This window comes from Pelobates fuscus, chromosome 4 (assembly GCF_036172605.1).
Source record: "Pelobates fuscus isolate aPelFus1 chromosome 4, aPelFus1.pri, whole genome shotgun sequence".
Lineage (NCBI taxonomy): Eukaryota > Metazoa > Chordata > Amphibia > Anura > Pelobatidae > Pelobates > Pelobates fuscus.
The window spans coordinates 237726939-237745045 of record NC_086320.1 but is presented as its reverse complement, the minus strand read 5'-3'; the positions used below and the strand labels follow the sequence as shown (position 1 = coordinate 237745045).

The window sequence follows — 18107 nt, the reverse complement described above, 5'->3', positions numbered from 1 at the left end:
ATGAAGAGGAGATTTACATTGTTATTGGCCATAACAATGTGTTGTCTTATGTGTAAATTTCACATCCTCTGTTGAATTACCTCATATATATGATGTTCTAATAGTTCAGGATCTTAACTTACAAGCCTTCCTCCTGTGTATTGATTATTTTGATTAAAATGCATGTGTTGTAGAATGGACAGCTTGCTTTAAGTTTAAAAAATAAATAAATAACATACCTTTGCCCACCCAGTGAACTTGATAAAGGTGTCCTGTGGAAAGTCAGGAATGCCACTGGGAATGATAAGTTGACCTTTGTAAAAAGTAGGTGCTGTAAAGTTACAAGTTCTCAGACCTGATGTTTTGGACAGAAGTCCATTTATGACTGCAGTGTCAATGTCTAAAGGATACATTGTCCAGTTAGCAAGGGTACGTCCTTTGATTGTAACATTGGTAAGGAGTCCCTAAAATAATAGAAAATAAAGTTACATATATACATATAGAATTTTAGCATCAATATTTAAAAATCTTTTTAGTACAAAGTGGTTTCCATTATGAAATGTGAAACACTGTTTATTCCCCATCTGCATAACTTCTGCTCATCAATCCCCATTATTTCCCAAAAGATGATCACTTACAAGAAACTGAATAATTTTATTTCATTCTGGACAGTTTTCCAGCCTCCGTTAAACAAACACTTCTGAAGTGCTTTATGTGTTTATGTGCACATGTCACATATCTGACAGTTTATAAAAGTCAAACAAAAAAGGTGGAAAGCACACTTATATGTGTCAGTATAAAACCATAAACAGTGAGCACACATTATTACCCTGTAATAGTTCTTCCAGTTGTCTGGAAAAGAGAATGCTCAACATAGGGCGATATAGTCATATGACAAAGAATATTGTATATACAGAAATAGTTTTCACATCCCACTCACATTTTCCTGAGCCTATGCAATACGGCAGTGTGGTAATTCCAATCGTCAGGATCCCAGTCTGATATCCTCCAAGGCAGAGATGAATATAGACAAATACCAAGTTAAAAAAGAAATTTAAGAGTATTGCAAGGGCAATCTACAATATGTAGACATGACTACTTAAGGATAGAGTACAGCGAGTTGTCATAAATGGTACATTTTCAAGCTGGACAAAAGTGGTAAGTGGTGTCCCTCAGGGTTCTGTTTTGGGACCGCTTCTATTTAACATATTTATAAATGATCTTGAAATGGGCATTGAAAGCCATGTATCAGTGTTTGCAGATGACACAAAACTTTATAAAGTAATAAAGTGTGAGCAGGATATTGCCTTGCTGCAGAGGGATTTGGATAGATTGGGGGACTGGGCACTAAAATGGCAGATGAAATTTAACGTAGAAAAAAGTTATGCACTTCGGGGTTAAGAATGCACAAGCAATTTACACCCTAAATGGTAGTGAACTAGGGATAACCACACACGAGAAGGATTTGGGAATTGTTATAGACAACAAATTAGGTAGCAATATGCAATGTCAATCGGCCATTGCTAAGGCCAGTAAGGTTTTGTCATGTATAAATAGGGGCATACATTCTCGAGATGAAAATATAATTTTGCCTCTTTATAAATCGCTGGTAAGACCACACCTTGAATATGCTGTGCAATTTTGGGCACCTGTTCTAAAGAAGGATATCATGGCACTAGAAAAAGTGCAGAGACGAGCTACAAAATTGATAAAAGGAATGGAGCATTTTAGTTATGAAGAAAGGTTAAAAAATGTAAATCTCTTCAGTTTGGAAAAACGGCGCCTTAGAGGGGATATGATAACATTATACAAATATATTCGGGGCCAGTACAAACCATTATCTGGAAATCTATTCATAAAAAGGGCTATACATAGGACACGAGGTCACACATTTAGGCTTGAAGAAAGGAGATTTCATCTAAGGCAAAGAAAAGGTTTTTTTACAGTAAGAGCAATGAGGATATGGAATTCATTGCCGGAAGAGGTGGTTTTGTCAGAGTCTATACAGATGTTTAAATTGCAATTGGATAAATACTTGCAAAAACATAACATACAGGGATACAATTTCTAATTAGTGGCTGCTTGATCCAGGGAGACCTCTGACTGCTATTTTGGGGTCAAGAAGGAATTTTGTCCTAGTTTGTTGCAAAATTGGAAGCGCTCCAGACTAGGTTTTTTGCCTTCTTTTGGATCAACAGCAAAAACTTATGTGAGGAAGGCTGAACTAGATGGACGCAAGTCTCTTTTCAGCTATGTAACTATGTATTTATACCGTCCAGGCGCATATATCTGGAGCTGAATATAAGCTCCAGAAAATTGTAAGTGCAATTATTTCTTCATTTATCATATCAAGCAATTTAACATACTACACTATATCCGTGTCTTCTCCTTTCTCCCCTATATTTCACTGAGCTTGAGAAGACTACTACAGGTGCTGCTTCCTGACATTACCTTATATACCTATCGTTCTGCCAGAAAAGAAGAGACTCTGGTTCCAGGGAAGTTCTAGCAGCCATATTACAAGCACTGATGCATTCCATCCCCACTTACTTACCTATCCTCATTTGTTTCTCTTTGGTAGGAATTGTTTATAATACTGTATGAGCATCGCTAGGGCGGTTAATGGCTGTACATCCTCCCTGCAAGAGTATACCATGGCCACCCCGATCGACCTGGTGCTAGATAAGACCGGGATATACAAGCTCAATATGTTTATGATCAAGGTTCAACAGAAAAGTTTAAAATGTGTTCACAATTCAATGTGTCATACATGCTTGCATGCATTGTTTTTTTTTCTTACACCAACCTGCTTTCCCCTATACCCTTCCTCATCCCCCCTCCACTTATCACCCACCTCACTGCCACTTAAAGGGGGGGCACGGGGGCGCCTCCCAAGGCTTCAAGTAAACCTGGAGCAACGCAACAGTAGCCAGTACACACCAGAGGTACACAAGCACAATATGCATACCAACAAATAGAGCTCAAATTAACTTCCCTTAGCGTCAATGGCCTAAACGTACCAAATACGCACAGACTGTTACTCAAGAGTACTGAAAAGACAAAATGCCGATATAGCCTTCATACAAGAGACCCATATCCCAATAACTTCAAAGATACAACTTACAGACCATATATACAGAAGAGCGTACACGCCTCCCGCACACTCCGCAAAACACATGGAGTAGAAATAACCATACACAAAAGATGTCCCCTTAACGTGCAGTCCATAAGAAGAGACGCGGACGGCAGGTACATAGCACGGACTGGCACAATCAACACCACTACATATCACCTCATCAACGTATATGCCACCAATGTTCCAGATGCCCAATTTTGGGATGACCTGGAAACCCTGATATTCTCCCTGACGGCGGGAATCAGTGTTGGGAGGGGATGTGAATGCAGCGTCGTGTCCGGCGGTCGACCGTAGAGGCTGGGTGGGACTACCCAGGTGTCAGGGTAGGGGGGGACAGGAACGGCTCCTTAATACATTCATTCAAAACACAGGTCTTCTGGACCCCTGGAGAATCCAACATCCTGGTACAATTGATTTCAAACACTATTCAGCGGTACACTCCTCATACTTCCAAAGAGACCTCTTCCTCACAAACTCACTAGGAACAGTCCGCTGCAATCAACCTCATTTCGTGGTCAGACCACGCAGATATAGCACTAAGGCTGAGGCTCCCTGGAGATGGAGACTAAATAACTCGCTGCTATGTGACCAGGTAGTCCTGGAACAGCCCAAATGAGAACGGACATCCTACTTCCAGACAAATTCCAACCCCGACATCCCCCACCATGATTTGGGCAGCACACAAAGTAGTACTGTTTAAAATAGCTACATATCAAAATGCAAATCAGAACAGCTCACTGAACTCCAAAGGGCCCTATGCAAAAAAGAAATGCATCACAAACAATCTCCCACACGGAGCAAACTAAGAGAGCTACAAGATATAAGACATGAGTTACGGAATCTTCTTTTAGAAGACGTCAGCAGAGATATTGTCCGTTCCAAGCGACTCTTTAATGAGAAGCCGAATAAAATGGACACATTACTAGCCAGATCACTAAAACCCAGAATTGGACATAAACTCATCACAGCCGTCAAAAACGCATAGGGCACAACATTAACCACTCTCCAGGAAATTAACAATGAATTCACGGAATTCCTGAGCCAAGTCTATAACCATTCTGCTACCCTATCCGGAATATATGGAGATAGTTGCAAAGTTCCTCGACAAGGTTCATCTCCCTATATCGCCTATATCGGTGGAGGAAGTAGACATGGCCACAGCAATGCTTAAAGGGACACTCCAGGCACCCAGACCACTTCTGCCCATTGGAGTGGTCTGGGTGCCAACTCCCACTACCCTTAACCCTGCAAATTATAAAATTAATTTGGAAAAGTCAGTAGCCATGCTGCTGGGGGTGGAGACGCGGCGCTGCTGGAGGAGAAAGTAAACATAGAAATGACCCACCAACATATTAAATACCTGGGAGTTAGACTAATGGCAGACACCAATAGACTCTACACAGAGAACTATACTCCACTGCTGAAAACACTAACCAAAGACTTAGACACCTTGCACACAAAACCTAACTCCTGAAACTAGGCCTAACTGCAGCGCTTAAGGGGAAATCCCCATATGACTTTGAAAACAGCCATATCTCCTTCTTTCAGGACTTGAGCAGGGCTACCTTAATATGGCGCAAGAGCATGCAACCCCTCACAAGGGCATTACAAGGGGAAAACCTGACATACAGGTGGGCAACCCCAAACACCCTATGGGTCACTAAGGACGGACAATCCTTCAAAGCTACGGCCCCGACAGACGCACCAGCACTGCTGACAGCGCTGGGCTTACCCGCCACTGGAACTCCAGCACCGGGAATATCTCACCCTCACCCCGGACCGGATGCCAAGTCATCTAAGCCAGCGCCGAGGAGGACGCAGGGACCCACTACCTGAAGAGGCGCTGACAATCGCAGAGCCCCAAGATCATCACGCACTGTTTATTGTTGCAAGCCAAGGCTGCTGGGACTTATACGTTTAACTCATTTTCTTATACCAATGTTCATTTGACCGTTTAATTTTCCTCAGTTCTTTTATGTTTACGCCTGCTGACACGCTCCACTTATACAACCGCAGTAGGGCGTCAGAACCTCCACTGACCCAGAACCCAGACACATGGGTGTGGTAAACCTGGCGGGATGCACTTTAATGCACCCTCCCCTCCCCCCGTTCCCTAGGTTACAGGGATAGAAATCACCGGGGCACACACGGGTCACCACTTACACGCCGACCTTAGAGGCAAGGGTCACACCTCCAATGGAGACCAATAACCCCACACAACCATAGCCTAAGTCGTTCGACTCATTACTTGCTCCCCACAAAGGAGACCACCGCAGTAGACACGTAGAGCGTCAGGAAGGAGCAACATCTCCATGACACACCACAAACAAATGTAGCGGGCATACCCACAGACAAGCTTCACTCGGAACTCCCAACGGAGACACACTCACTATGGGGATACACTACAAACACATAGGTCACCCCGTTATAACCACACAGCCCAACCAAAACAAAATGTGCAACGTATTGAATGCCATGTTCATTGTATAACTTTGACAGTTTGACCACATGGAAGTGGCAACCACAAATGATCTGTATTATACAACATGCACCAAAAATAAAGAATAAAAAAAACAAAAAAAAAACCTAACTCCTGGAAGGGTCGACTCAATGCAATAAAAATTGACTTACTAGTGAGACATTTATTTCTATTACAGGCGTTGCCGATAAAGGTGACGAAAGGTGACACCTACAAACCACAATTGACAATTTCATTTGGGCCCATAAAAGATACAGGGTATCCCGACACACACTATACAAGGGGTAGGCAACCTTCGGCACCCCAGGTGTTGTGGACTACATCCCCCATAATGCTCTTACACCCATAATGCTTGCAAAGCATCATGGGAGGTATAGCCCAAAACATCATGAGTGCCGAAGGTTGCCTATGCCTGCATTATACCGTCCAAAGGAGCTGGGAGGCCTGGGACTACCCAACCTCCACCTATACTATCTCTTCGCACAATTAGCACAAATCATTGAATGGCACTTGCCACCAGACACACGTAGGTGGGTGAACCTGCAATCCCTAATAATGGGATTGTATCTCCCACAGTACTGGATATGGGTTCCAAAACAGGACAGGCCTCCCATCTGAACAGCCTGCCCAGCAATAGTAAACTGTTAAGATATGTGAGATAAAACAGCAGACAAGTACTCCCTAAAATAAAAAAGAACTTGGACAGCACAGGTGCGGAATAACCAAGGTGTGGCAGTCGTGGGAGGAATACATGGAAAGGGGCGACAAAGCATGGGTTGCAGTAGATCCTAAAAACACAACGCATTTCAGCTATTTCAGCCTTCCTCAGGTGAAAAATTACAGTCTCTGTGATTCCTGTTTAAATATCGTGTAGTTGGCACCAAAATCCGCTTCTGGAGTGCCTTGCGTTTCGTCATTTCTGGTATTCGCAATGGCAACTTCCGTTTTCGTCGGATGTTCACCAGCGCCATCTTACATTTCCAATTTGTGTCAGTCTTATTTTCCAGTACTCCGGTTCCGCCGGAAATAGTCTATCAGACATTTTACATTTGGGCAACTTGATTAACTTAAACATGTGTAGAGCAAATATATGTTTCCGGCGGCCATTTTAGAAATGGGATACATACATATAAACGATGGGAAAATGAATAAGGGTGAAAGAGAGAGAAAAAAGGAATTAACCCCTTAAGGACTGAGCCAAATGTACACGTTGTGAACAAAACAAAACGTAATCAAATCCTGGCATTTGCGCTATATGTCTGTCCAATCGTAATTCACCTTTTTCATATTAAATGCACCCATCCTTATTATATTCAGGGCAAACAGGGCTTTCATTTAATATTTAGCTATGAAACAGAATTTAATATGAAAAAAATGGGGGAAAATAAGAAATGTTGTAATTTTTTTAGTTCTACATGACATTTTTTTTTTTTTCAATTTGAAATTTTTTATTTTCATAAAGACAAGAACAATGGGGTACAGAAGAGAAAGGGGAGTTTCATTTGAACATAATGTGGTCATACAATCGTCGATATACATTGCATGGCAAATGAATTAAGCAGAGGGGGTACAGAAGAAAAAAAGGGGGGGGTTAACACATCTTGTACACATCTACTGCCTTTACACTTATTGTTCTATGTTGTCATTGCGATGTTGCTGTGGATGGCGTGCATGGGGGGGAGCTCCCCGTGATCGGGGCGTCCGCTCGTTTCTACGTGTAAAGGTAGCATCACTAACCCTGTGGGGTCGATATGGTTCAAGGTCCCCTATTACCGGGGGGGGGGGGGGTGCCATCGTTGGTCAGGGTGATAACGCTATCATATGTTGTGACTTCAAGGAAGGGGGGGAACATGAGGGGTGGGGGGGCTTTAGTGAACTGGTGTGGAGGGTGGGAGGGAGGTGGGGGGAGATTTGGCTTTGGTACCGGGTTGCGGCTGTAGGTGGGTCCTAAGGTCCTGACTTCTATGGTTTGGGTTAATCTGGTAAGGTGTGTTGGGAGGTCGGTGCTGGTTTGTGGGGTGTTTTCCCTTTTGCGGCTCCGGTGAGCTCGCTTGTGGGCCTAGGATTGCCTGTGTTGGTTCGTGTGAGTTGTTGGGTATAGGTTCGCCACATCATGGCGGTGTGGGGGCTTAGTTTCCCTATTTTCGCTTGGTTCCACATGGTAAGTTCGTACTCCAGCACAGATGTCACTTCTATTTCAATGTCTCGGTCGGAGGGCAAGTCTGTTGTCTTCCATTTCCTAGCTATTAATATGGATACTGTGCCGAGAATGAGGTACATCATTTTCTTGATCAGTTTCGGTGCTTCGTCTGGTAACAGTCGGAATAGTATAGTTTTAGGGTCAAGTGCTAGACGGAAATTTGTGACTTTTCTGATAAGTAGGACTGTACGTTTCCATAGGCCTTGTATTCTGTTGCATGTCCACCACATGTGTAGCATAGTCCCTTTGGTGGTGTGGCAGCGCCAGCATAAGTCCGACGAGGTGGGGAATATGGTGTGTAGTCGGATCGGTACCATGTACCACCTGTATAGAATTTTCCTAGATGCTTCGAGGTGTGCTGTACTCGTTGTCAGCCCTTCGTGAGAGGCAAAGATTTTTTCCCAGTCCTTTGGGGATATTGTGACTTGGAGGTCTGTCTGCCAATCCTGCATGAATTTCCATTTGGCGTTGTTGTCCGGTTTAGCAAGGCAGGTATAGCAGGTGGAGACCGACTTCTTCGGGGGGGCCAGTGAAAGACATTGTGCTTCAAATTTTGTAATGGATGCTTGCAGTGAGTTTTTCAAATCCGTAAACTTGTTGTGTACTATGAGCGCTTTGAGTTGTAAGTATGCGAACGTGTAATTCGGAGGTAAGACAAATTCTTTTTGTAGGTCTGGGAAAGTTTTGAGACCGTTCTTGGTGCATAGCTGGTATACATGTGTGATTCCTTTTTCTTCCCATTTCTGATGCGGGAATGTGCCGTTGCAGTGGTGTAGGGTTCGGATCGGAGCCGCTAGGGCCCACGGGTGTGCTGAGCACAGTAGATCCCTGTGGGTGTCCCAGGTTTTAAGGAGGCACTCGGTGGTGCCCAACATGTTCATGGGCTTCCTTCTCAGGTGTTGGGGTATCCCGAGTAGTGTATATAAGTCCTGATTCCCACAGCAGGTACTCTCTATTGCTACCCATTGTGGGGTGTATGTGGTCGAGTGGGCACTGATCACATTCGTAAGAATGACAGACTGGTAATACGCTTTGACGTTGGGGAAGCCCATTCCACCATGTTTCACACTTCTCAGCAGCAACGCTTTGGGGACTCGAGGGTGTTTGCCGCCCCAGCTAAATCTGAGAAGGGTTGCCTGTAGCTTCGTGAAATAGCTTTGTGGGATTTTGATTTGTAGTGTACGGAAGAGGTAGAGGATTTGGGGGAGAATTGTCATTTTCAGCGCCGCTATTCTTCCAACCCATGACAGGTATAGGTTCTTCCATGCGTGCAGTTGGGTATCTACGTCTTTTAGCAGTTTTGTGTAGTTGACGTGGAATAGCTCATTTTCTTTGTGAGTTATCTTGACACCGAGGTACACCAGGAAATCTTCTCTCCAATCGAAACTATGGCTGGACTTCAGGATTGCTTCCATGTGTTTTGGCGTGTTGAGGCACATCGCCTGTGTTTTGGCGATGTTAAGCTTATAGTAGGACTGTTGGCTGTATGCTTGTAATACTTTGTGTAAGGAAGGGAGTGTTATGAGGGGTTGCGCGAGTGTGAGGAGTATGTCATCGGCAAATAAGCTTAGTTTGTAGTCTTCTTGGCCGACTGGTACCCCGTGGATGGAATCGTTGGTCCGAATTGCTATTGCCAGAGGCTCCAAGGCTAACACATAAAGGAGGGGGGAGAGTGGGCACCCTTGACGGGTTCTGTTCGTGATTGGGAAGGCTTCTGAACTAAATCCCGAGGTGAGTACTGTTGCTGTGGGGACACTGTACAGGGCTCGCACTGCAGAGAGGAAGGGGGCTGGGAAGCCGTAAGCCCACAAGGTTTCTTGAAGGAATTGCCAGTTCAGGCGGTCGAACGCCTTCTCGGCGTCTAGGGATAGCATAACACTTGGTTGTTTGGTATTCTTCAGTATTTTGTATAGGTCCAGTACTTTCCTGGTGTTGTCTGGTCCCTGTCTGCCTGCCACAAATCCCACCTGGTCTGTGTGCACCAGTGTTGGCAGTATGTTCTTGAGTCGCTCTGCGTAGATTTTGGCGTAGAGTTTTGCGTCTGCGTTTAGGAGGGATATTGGTCTGAAGTTTTGGCATGTGGTCGGAGGTTTCCCTGGTTTAGGAATAGTGATGATATGTGCCGATAAGAACTCGGCGGGGAAGGTACCCAGTCGGGTGGCTTCGTTAAAGAAACGAGTAAGGCTTAGGGCAATTTCAGTCTTGAAGGTGGCGTAGTAAGCGTTGGTATATCCGTCCGGGCCTGGGGCCTTGTTCTTCGGCATTTTGTCTATTTGGTCGAGCACCTCGTTTGTGGTAATCGGTGCGGATAAGCTTGTAGTGTGTTGTGGCGGGAGCTTGGGGAGGGCAATCTTTGCTAAATAGTTGCGGATAGATGTGGGTGTGGGTTGAGTCTGGGTGCTTTGGTCTTTTAGGTTGTACAAGGTGGAGTAGTAGTGTGCGAATTCGTTGCAGATTTGTGCGGGTTGCATTATCTTGCACCCGGTGTGTGAGTTTGTATATGGAATGCGTTCCTGTGCCTGTTTCGCTCGGAGCCTTTGTGCCAGTACTTTTGTTGCTTTGTTCCCCATGGAGTAAGAAGTTGCTTTGAGCTTTTTCAATGCAACGCTGGCTTTTTTTAGGTGGATTGATTTAACTTCGTCTTGCGCTGTTTGTAATTGTTGTTGAAGGTCTTTGGAGGGGTTTGTCTGGTTTTCACTGTGGAGGTCTTGGATACGTTTGAGAAGGTTTAGTAGAGCTGTATGTGTTGACTTCTTGATATAGGACGCTCGACTGAGCAGAAGCCCACGTATGACTGGTTTGAGCACCAGCCATAGTGTGGCGGGGTTGATCTCTTCGCTGCTATTAGTTCGAAAGTATTGTTTTATTTCCTCACGAATCTTGTCGGTGAAGTCTAAATCATTGAGTAGGTGCTCATTTAGTCTCCAGGGGCTTCGGTGTTTGTATTGGTAGGAATCGGCTAGAGTGAGAGATACTGGGTTGTGGTCTGAGAGTGCAGATTGGCCTATCTCGCAAGTAATGATCTGCTGGAGATGTGCGCTGTGCATTAGATAGCCGTCTATACGGGAATAAGTGTTGTGCACCTGCGAGTGATGGGTGTATTCCCTGTCTGTTGGGTGAAGGGTCCTCCACGCGTCGTAAAGCCTATGTGATGCTAGCGTTTTGTTCAGAGAGGAGCATTGTTTGTGTAGGGCCTTATTCCTCTTGTGAGTGTGTACGGCTGTGGAGTCTGTGACTGGGTCGAGGACATGGTTAAAATCCTCACAAAGGATCAGGGTGCCCATCTGAATTTGTTCGATTTTGTCTAATAGTGAGGCCATGTAGCTTGGCTGGTTCTCGTTCGGGAAGTAAGAGTTAACTGTTGTGTATGTGTTGTTGTTTAATGTACAGATGAGAATAATGTATCTTCCCTGCGGGTCTAGCTGGGTTGTTATTTGGTCGAAGGCCAGGGTGTTGCTTATCATGATCGATACTCCTTTGCTCTTGGATGGAGATGTGGCATGATATTGGTGGGGGAAGTGTTTGAGCCCTAGTATGGGTGTAGAGCCATGTTTGAAATGGGTTTTTTGCAGGCATATAATGTCTGCGTATGAATTGTGGACCTCCTTGAGGAGAACGTCTCCCTTATGGGGCGTATTCAGGCCCCGAACGTTGTGTGTATATATTTTCATCGTCGTTGCTAGGGGAGGGACGTCGGGTTTGGTGTAGGGGGTGGAGGTTCTGTTGTGGGAAAAATTATCAAAAAATTATTATTGTCTGTCCCTTTTTTTTTTTTTTTATTATTTTGTTTATTTTTTTTTTCCCTTGTTATTTTTATCGGGTTTTTTTTTTATATATTTTTTTTTTTGTGTTTATTTATTTTTTATTTTTTTTAACTTATGACTTGGAAGTCGGGGTGATGTTACGTGAGTAGTTGGTGGGTTAGTCTGGTAAGTGGGCTCAGTATCTTAAGGCTCGGTGGCCACGGCAAGTCAGATGGGCTAGAGTCGACCTGTGGAGTCTCAGGGAGTCCCACTTAAGTAAGAACTTCGTCTAGTTTAGTTTGTGTCTCGGTGCCAAAGGGTGAAACTAAGAGGGTATTGTGTATATGTACAAAAACAGGGGGCAAACAGATAAACAGTGAACTGAGGAAGAGAGAAAAAAAACCCAGTACGTTAGGTACTTTCAAGGGTATGTGCCGGGGTGGCACTTCGTAAGTGGGGGTAGTGCGGTCGGGTCGGATCCAGCTGACAGCAATCTAGGGCCCACTGGATTGAGGCCGATCCCTATAGGTGTGTTGTACCAGCAAGTGTGTGCTTGCGCTCGGTTCGCGCCTTATCTTTGGGCGCCACCGTGGGGGAAAATTTGCGGCTGAGTGCTGGGTCAGTCTGTCTATAGCTATCGTGGGTGTATCATTAGGCAATGGTAAGTTATTTCTACTTTAGGGAGTCACTGTTGGTGCATGCTCTCCGGGTCATGCGACAAGATGCCATGTTGGACATTCGTATCGTGAGGGGTGGGGTACCGCTATTAACTTCGTGGTGGAGGCGGCTGGTGCTCGTGTGACCAAGAGGGCACTGGTTGGCGTTCCCATGTTGTCTCTGTTAGGCATGATGTAGGACTATTCGTGTCCTGTCCGAGTGTGCCTATATGTGTCCCAGACATGACTGGCTGGTACAGGGGGAACAAGCTTGTATACTGATTACAGTTTAGACATTGCATGTACTGTTCTGAAGATTGTGGACTGGGTAAGTCCATTACATATCTGTCCATGCTCGTTGTCACAACCTGTATATACACATTGCAGTTCAGTACATTTATATGTGGGGACAGGTGCGGCAGGAGTTCACGTGTGTAGTTGAAATGGGAGCGTTTAACCTAGGGGTGCTACTGTGCCTCATTAAGCCGTTAAGCGGTCCATGTATAGTACCGCAACTTCTTATGGCATCTCTGGGGCTAACCTCGGAACGAATGCAACTTGGAGTTTAAACGTGGCTGATCCGGAGGATCGGTTATCTTGCCACTGTATTTTCTTTAATATTTTTTTTTTCTTTTTTTTTTATTATTATTTAGTCCTTTCTATGTTTTAATTGGTAATTATTATAATTGTTATATTTTTTTTTCTTTTTTTCTTTGTTTTAACAACTGAAACGTACTTTTTTTTTGTATTTTTTGTTTTTGTTTAGTACTATATCATACATTTAGAGGTTGCCTTAAACGTGTTAACCCCACGGGGATGAAGTTAGGCTAAGACGTAAACAGACATTAAGTAAAACATTGCCAAACATATTTAAACACTTGCTGTTTCGGGTGAGTTTAGTGGTCGCCTTCTTTCGATGTAGCACGCCGCTGTCTCTGTGGGCGTCTGTCGGCGCCTGGTGTCTTGCTTGGGCCTGCTGTTGGTAGGTTCGGAGCTATGTCCCATTTGTGCAGGAGCTCTAGGCCATCTCTCGGCGAGGCGGCTGTGAGAAGCTTCCCTCCTTTGGTGATCAGGAGTTTCGCTGGGTAGCCCCATCTGTAGGGGATACGATGTTGTCTGAGAGCTTCTGCGACTGGTTTGAAGGATCTTCGCCGTCGGAGTGTTTCCGCCGACAGGTCTGTGAATAGAAGGATGGATTTAAATTTGTCAGGTAGGTCCTTTTTTGCTCTGTGGGCTCTGAGGATTTGTTCCTTGGTATGGTAGTAATGGAGCCTCATGAGCACGTCCCGAGGCGTGGATGGTGGCAGGTGTTGCGGCCTGGGGAGTCTGTGAATGCGGTCCAATAACAGCATGTCAGCAGGTATGTCCGGTAAGACCGCTCGGAACAGCTCCATGGTGTAGGCCGTTAAGTCCTGAGCTTCCACGTCCTCTGGGACTCCTCTGAGCCTGATATTATTGCGGCGGGACCTATCCTCTGCGTCCGTGATTTTAGCATCGTGTAGAGACAGCCTCTTCTCCATCTCGTCCATTCGGTCTTCAAGGGCTGAGTGGGCCGTAAGATTTTCTTCCATCTTCTCCTCTAGTTGGGAGGCTCGTGCGTTTAGGTCAGTAATGTCGTTTCTGATGGTCGCGAGAGCCATTGTGAACGACGCTTGCATCCGCAAGACTGCCGCGTCTAACATCTTTTGCAGCAGGTTCTGGGTCAGCGGGGTGTCAGTGTCAGCTTCTTGTGCGCCGGTAAGGTCTGCATGGGGATCAGGCTCGGCGCCATCTTGGGCCTGTACATCGGCCTGCTTTGGGTGCGGTGGTCTGGCCGCAAAGAAGGCTGCTTTGTCTTTTGTGTCTGCGCCTTTTTTAGTGCGGTGTTGAGACATCGTAGGTTCGTGTTGGTCGATCGGGAAGTAGCCAAAAAGAAATTGGTTTTAGCCGCGTTTAAGAGCCCTGGGCTGCGGAGCTCTTTCAGTGTGCTGCCTGCTCCATTCGACGTCCGGCCACGCCCCCCTCTACATGACATTTTAACTGTCAATGTCATAATACTGTTTGCTTTTACTGCAATAAAATACACATATTTGTATTCAGCAAAGTCTCACGTGTAAAACAGTACCCCCTATGTACAGGTTTTATGGTGTTTTGGGAAGTTACAGGGTCAAATATAGCACGTTCCTTTTGAAATTGAAATTCGCCAGATTGGTTACTTTGCCTTTGAGACTGTATAGAAGCCCAGGAATTAAATTTACACCCATAATGGCATAACATTTGCAATAGTAGACAACCCAAAGTATTGCAAATGGGGTATGTCGAGTCTTTTTTAGTAGCCATTTGGTCACAAACACTGGCTAAAGTTAACGTTAATATTTGTTTGTGTGTGAAAAATGCAAAAATTCAAATTTTGGCCAGTGTTTGTGACTAAGTGGCTACTAAAAAAGACTGGACATACCCCATTTCCAATAATCATGAAGAAATGTATCAAACTTTGATGAGAAAAAGGAATTTTAACTAAAAACGAATACAGGTTTTTAAATTGTGATCATCCTAAGATACCGTATATACTCGAGTATAAGTCGAGTTTTTCAGCACATTTTTTGTGCTGAAAAACCCCAACTCGACTTATACTCGAGTCAATGTCTGTATTATGGCAATTTACATTGCCATAATACAGACTGGGGGCTGTGGGGGCTGCAGGGAGCGTTTACTTACCTCTGCTGCAGCTCCTGTCAGCTCCCTTCTCCTCCGCGCCGTGCTTCCTGCCAGCCGCCCTCCACTGAACTGCCAATGCCACTGGACCACCAGGGAGTGAGAGCCCCCCTCCCTGCCATGTATCAAGCAGGGAGGGGGGGACGAAAAAAATAAATAATAATAAAATAAAATAATAATAAAATAAAATATTTTCAAAATATTAATAATTAAAAAAAAATTATTAAAATAATTTTAAAAAAAATAATAATAAAAATGTCCACCCCCCACCAAGGCTCTGCAACATACACACACACACTGCACTCATACACACACTTCATTCACACACACACTACTCATACACACACACTGCATTCATTATATACACACACTGTAAATAAATATTCAATTAATATAATTTTTTTAGGATCTTATTTTATTTAGAAATTTACCAGTAGCTGCTGCATTTCCCACCCTAGTCTTATACTCGAGTCAATACGTTTTCCCAGTTTTTTGGGGTAAAATTAGGAGCCTCGGCTTATATTCGGGTCGGCTTATACTTGAGTATATACGGTATCTATTTATATTAAGCTTTTCCTGATGTTTATTTTATGTATATAAGATCATATATTTAATTCCTTTTTTCTCTCTCTTTTTCCCTTATTCATTTTCCCATTGTTTATATGTATGTATCCCATTTCTAAAATGGCCGCCAGTAACATATATTTGCTCTACACATGTTTAAGTTAATCAAGTTGACAAAATATAAAATGTCTGATAACTATTTCCGGTGGAACTGGAGTACTGGACAATAAGACTGACACATTTGGGAAATGTAAGATGGCGTCATGAACATCCGCCGGAAAACGGAAGCGGTAATTCTGAATACCAGAAAAGACGAAACACGAGGCGGACCAGTAGTGGATTTTGGCACCAACTACATGATATTTGAACAGGAATTACAGAGACTGTAATTTTTTACCTGAGGAAGGCTAAACTAGCTGAAACGCGTTGTACTTTTAGGATCTACTGCTACACAAAGTGTTCCTACATGTAAGGACTTTTATGTCTTTGTTATTTAAATAAACAGGTTTCATTTTTCACTTGGTATTTGTCTATATTCATCTCTCCCTGAGAGGATATCAGACTGTGATCCTGACTATTGGAATAACCACACTCCTACTACGCTGTATTACTTGAGCCAGTAATGCATAGGCTCAGAAAAATGTGAGTGAGATGTGAAAACAATTTCTGTATATACAATATTCTCTGTCATTCCTGTATATGCCTATATTGCCCTATGTTGAGCATTCTCTTTTCCAGACATATGGGAGAACTATTACAGGGTATTTTTATCCTTTTTTACACTTTATTAAAGTGTGCTCACTGTTTATGGTTTTATACCGACACATATACGTGCGCTTTCCACCTTTTTTGTTTGGTTTTTATGTATCTTTGTGGAAATTATAGCGCCCTTTTACTACGCACTTGTTATTGTTACTATTTGAGTTTATAAAAGTGCCTATAATAGAAATTATATTTTTAGATTTGTATATAAGACAGCCAGAAAGGGTTTCAACCTCTTATGTTGGGTCTAAAGCTAACGGTGCTAACAGGAGTGGCAGGTGCTCTAGGCTAGCATGCACCTGCCATCCCCCCTTTTCAATGAGATATAATACAGCTGAGATGCAGTGGAAAGCTGCGAGTACATACACATGATTACTGAAAACCTAATTTTGTAGTATTCCCCAGCAGAGACTTTCATTAATAAATGTTTGCAGGTTTTAATTGGGGGTATATCTACTAAATTATATATATAAAAAAAAAATGTGTAGCATTCCTTTAAGGGTTTGTAACAATTATGTTTGCCTCATTATGTAAAAGTTGTTGTACAGTCTCAGAAAAGTCAAATCTAAAGCATACAATCAGTGATTTTGCACACCACCCTGGGGATTGCCAAACCCCAGTAACTATTTCAAGTGTGAGCACATGGCAGACAGCTGACAGGCACGTTGTTTCCTAAACTATGTATTGTAATACATTAAATCATAACTGCTAAACTGAAGCAAAAATTGTTGTAACTGTAGCTGGTATGAAGTGCTTTTTTAAAATCAGCTATTTTATCTTCAGCTACACAATTTGAATTTGCTAAAATTTCAAGGTTTAGTTAATTACCCTGTGAGTTATGTAGCTTAAAGGGGTGTGCTAAATGTTACAGCAGTGCTGTCAAATGTTCAGACTTTTATATTGCTCTCTCATCAAGTCAAGAATGTTCAAAACACCATTTATTGTACTTTTCATACTCACTTTGAAGTCATTATTGAATCTCCCAAAGTTAACTCTGCCCATACTTTCCACAAGCAAATCCAGCTGGGAGCCTTTGATTCCAGTAATATTGATGGACATCACTTTGTCTCTTTCCAGTATGCCTTGAGTAACCTAAAATTTGAAGTCATAAAATAGCTGAAACCGCGAACATACGTTTACATACATATACAACTCAAAAAGCTATGATATTTTTAATGAGGACTGTGACATCAAAAAATAGTGCAGGACAGTTTTTTTTGGTTATATTAAATGAAGGCAATTCTTGGAACAAAGAAATAATTGTATACAGGGCCGTCTTTAACCCCTTAAGACTGCAGCCAAATGTACAAGTTGTGAACGAAACAAAATGTATACAAAACCTGGCATTTGTGCTATATGTCTGTCCAACCGTAATTCACCTCTTTCATATTAAATGCACCCCCCCTTATTATATATCATTTTATTCAGGGGAAACAGGGCTTTCATTGCTTTCATTTAATATCAAATATTTAGCTATGAAACATAATTTAATATGAAAAAAATGGGAGAAAATAAGATTTTTTTGATTTTTTTAGTTCTACATGACATTTTAACTGTCAATGTCATAATACTGTTTGCTTTTACTGCAATAAAATACACATATTTGTATTCAGCAAAGTCTCACGTGTAAAACAGTACCCCCTATGTACAGGGTTTATGGTGTTTTGGGAAGTTACAGGGTCAAATATAGCGTGTTACATTTGAAATTAAAATTCGCCAGATTGGTTACGATGCCTTTGAGACTGTATAGTAGCCCAGGAAATAAATTTACACCCATAATGGCATACCATTTGCAATAGTAGACGACCCAAGGTATTGCAAATGAGGTATGTCCAGTCTTTTTTAGTAGCCATTTGGTCACAAACACTGGCCAAAGTTAGCGTTAGTATATGTT

The 18107-nt window shown here is 43.1% G+C and overlaps 1 protein-coding gene across 1 annotated transcript in view; it reads right to left on the bottom strand.

The window, feature by feature from the left end:
- Positions 1-18107, bottom strand: part of GLB1 (galactosidase beta 1) — a 256457-nt gene that overhangs the window by 32470 nt on the left and 205880 nt on the right. The window contains exons 14-15 of the mRNA XM_063452008.1: positions 17174-17305; positions 219-443 (exon numbers count right to left, since the gene is read on the bottom strand). Coding sequence (XP_063308078.1) covers positions 219-443; positions 17174-17305 — 357 coding nt within the window. The remainder of the gene's footprint in view (positions 1-218; positions 444-17173; positions 17306-18107) is intronic.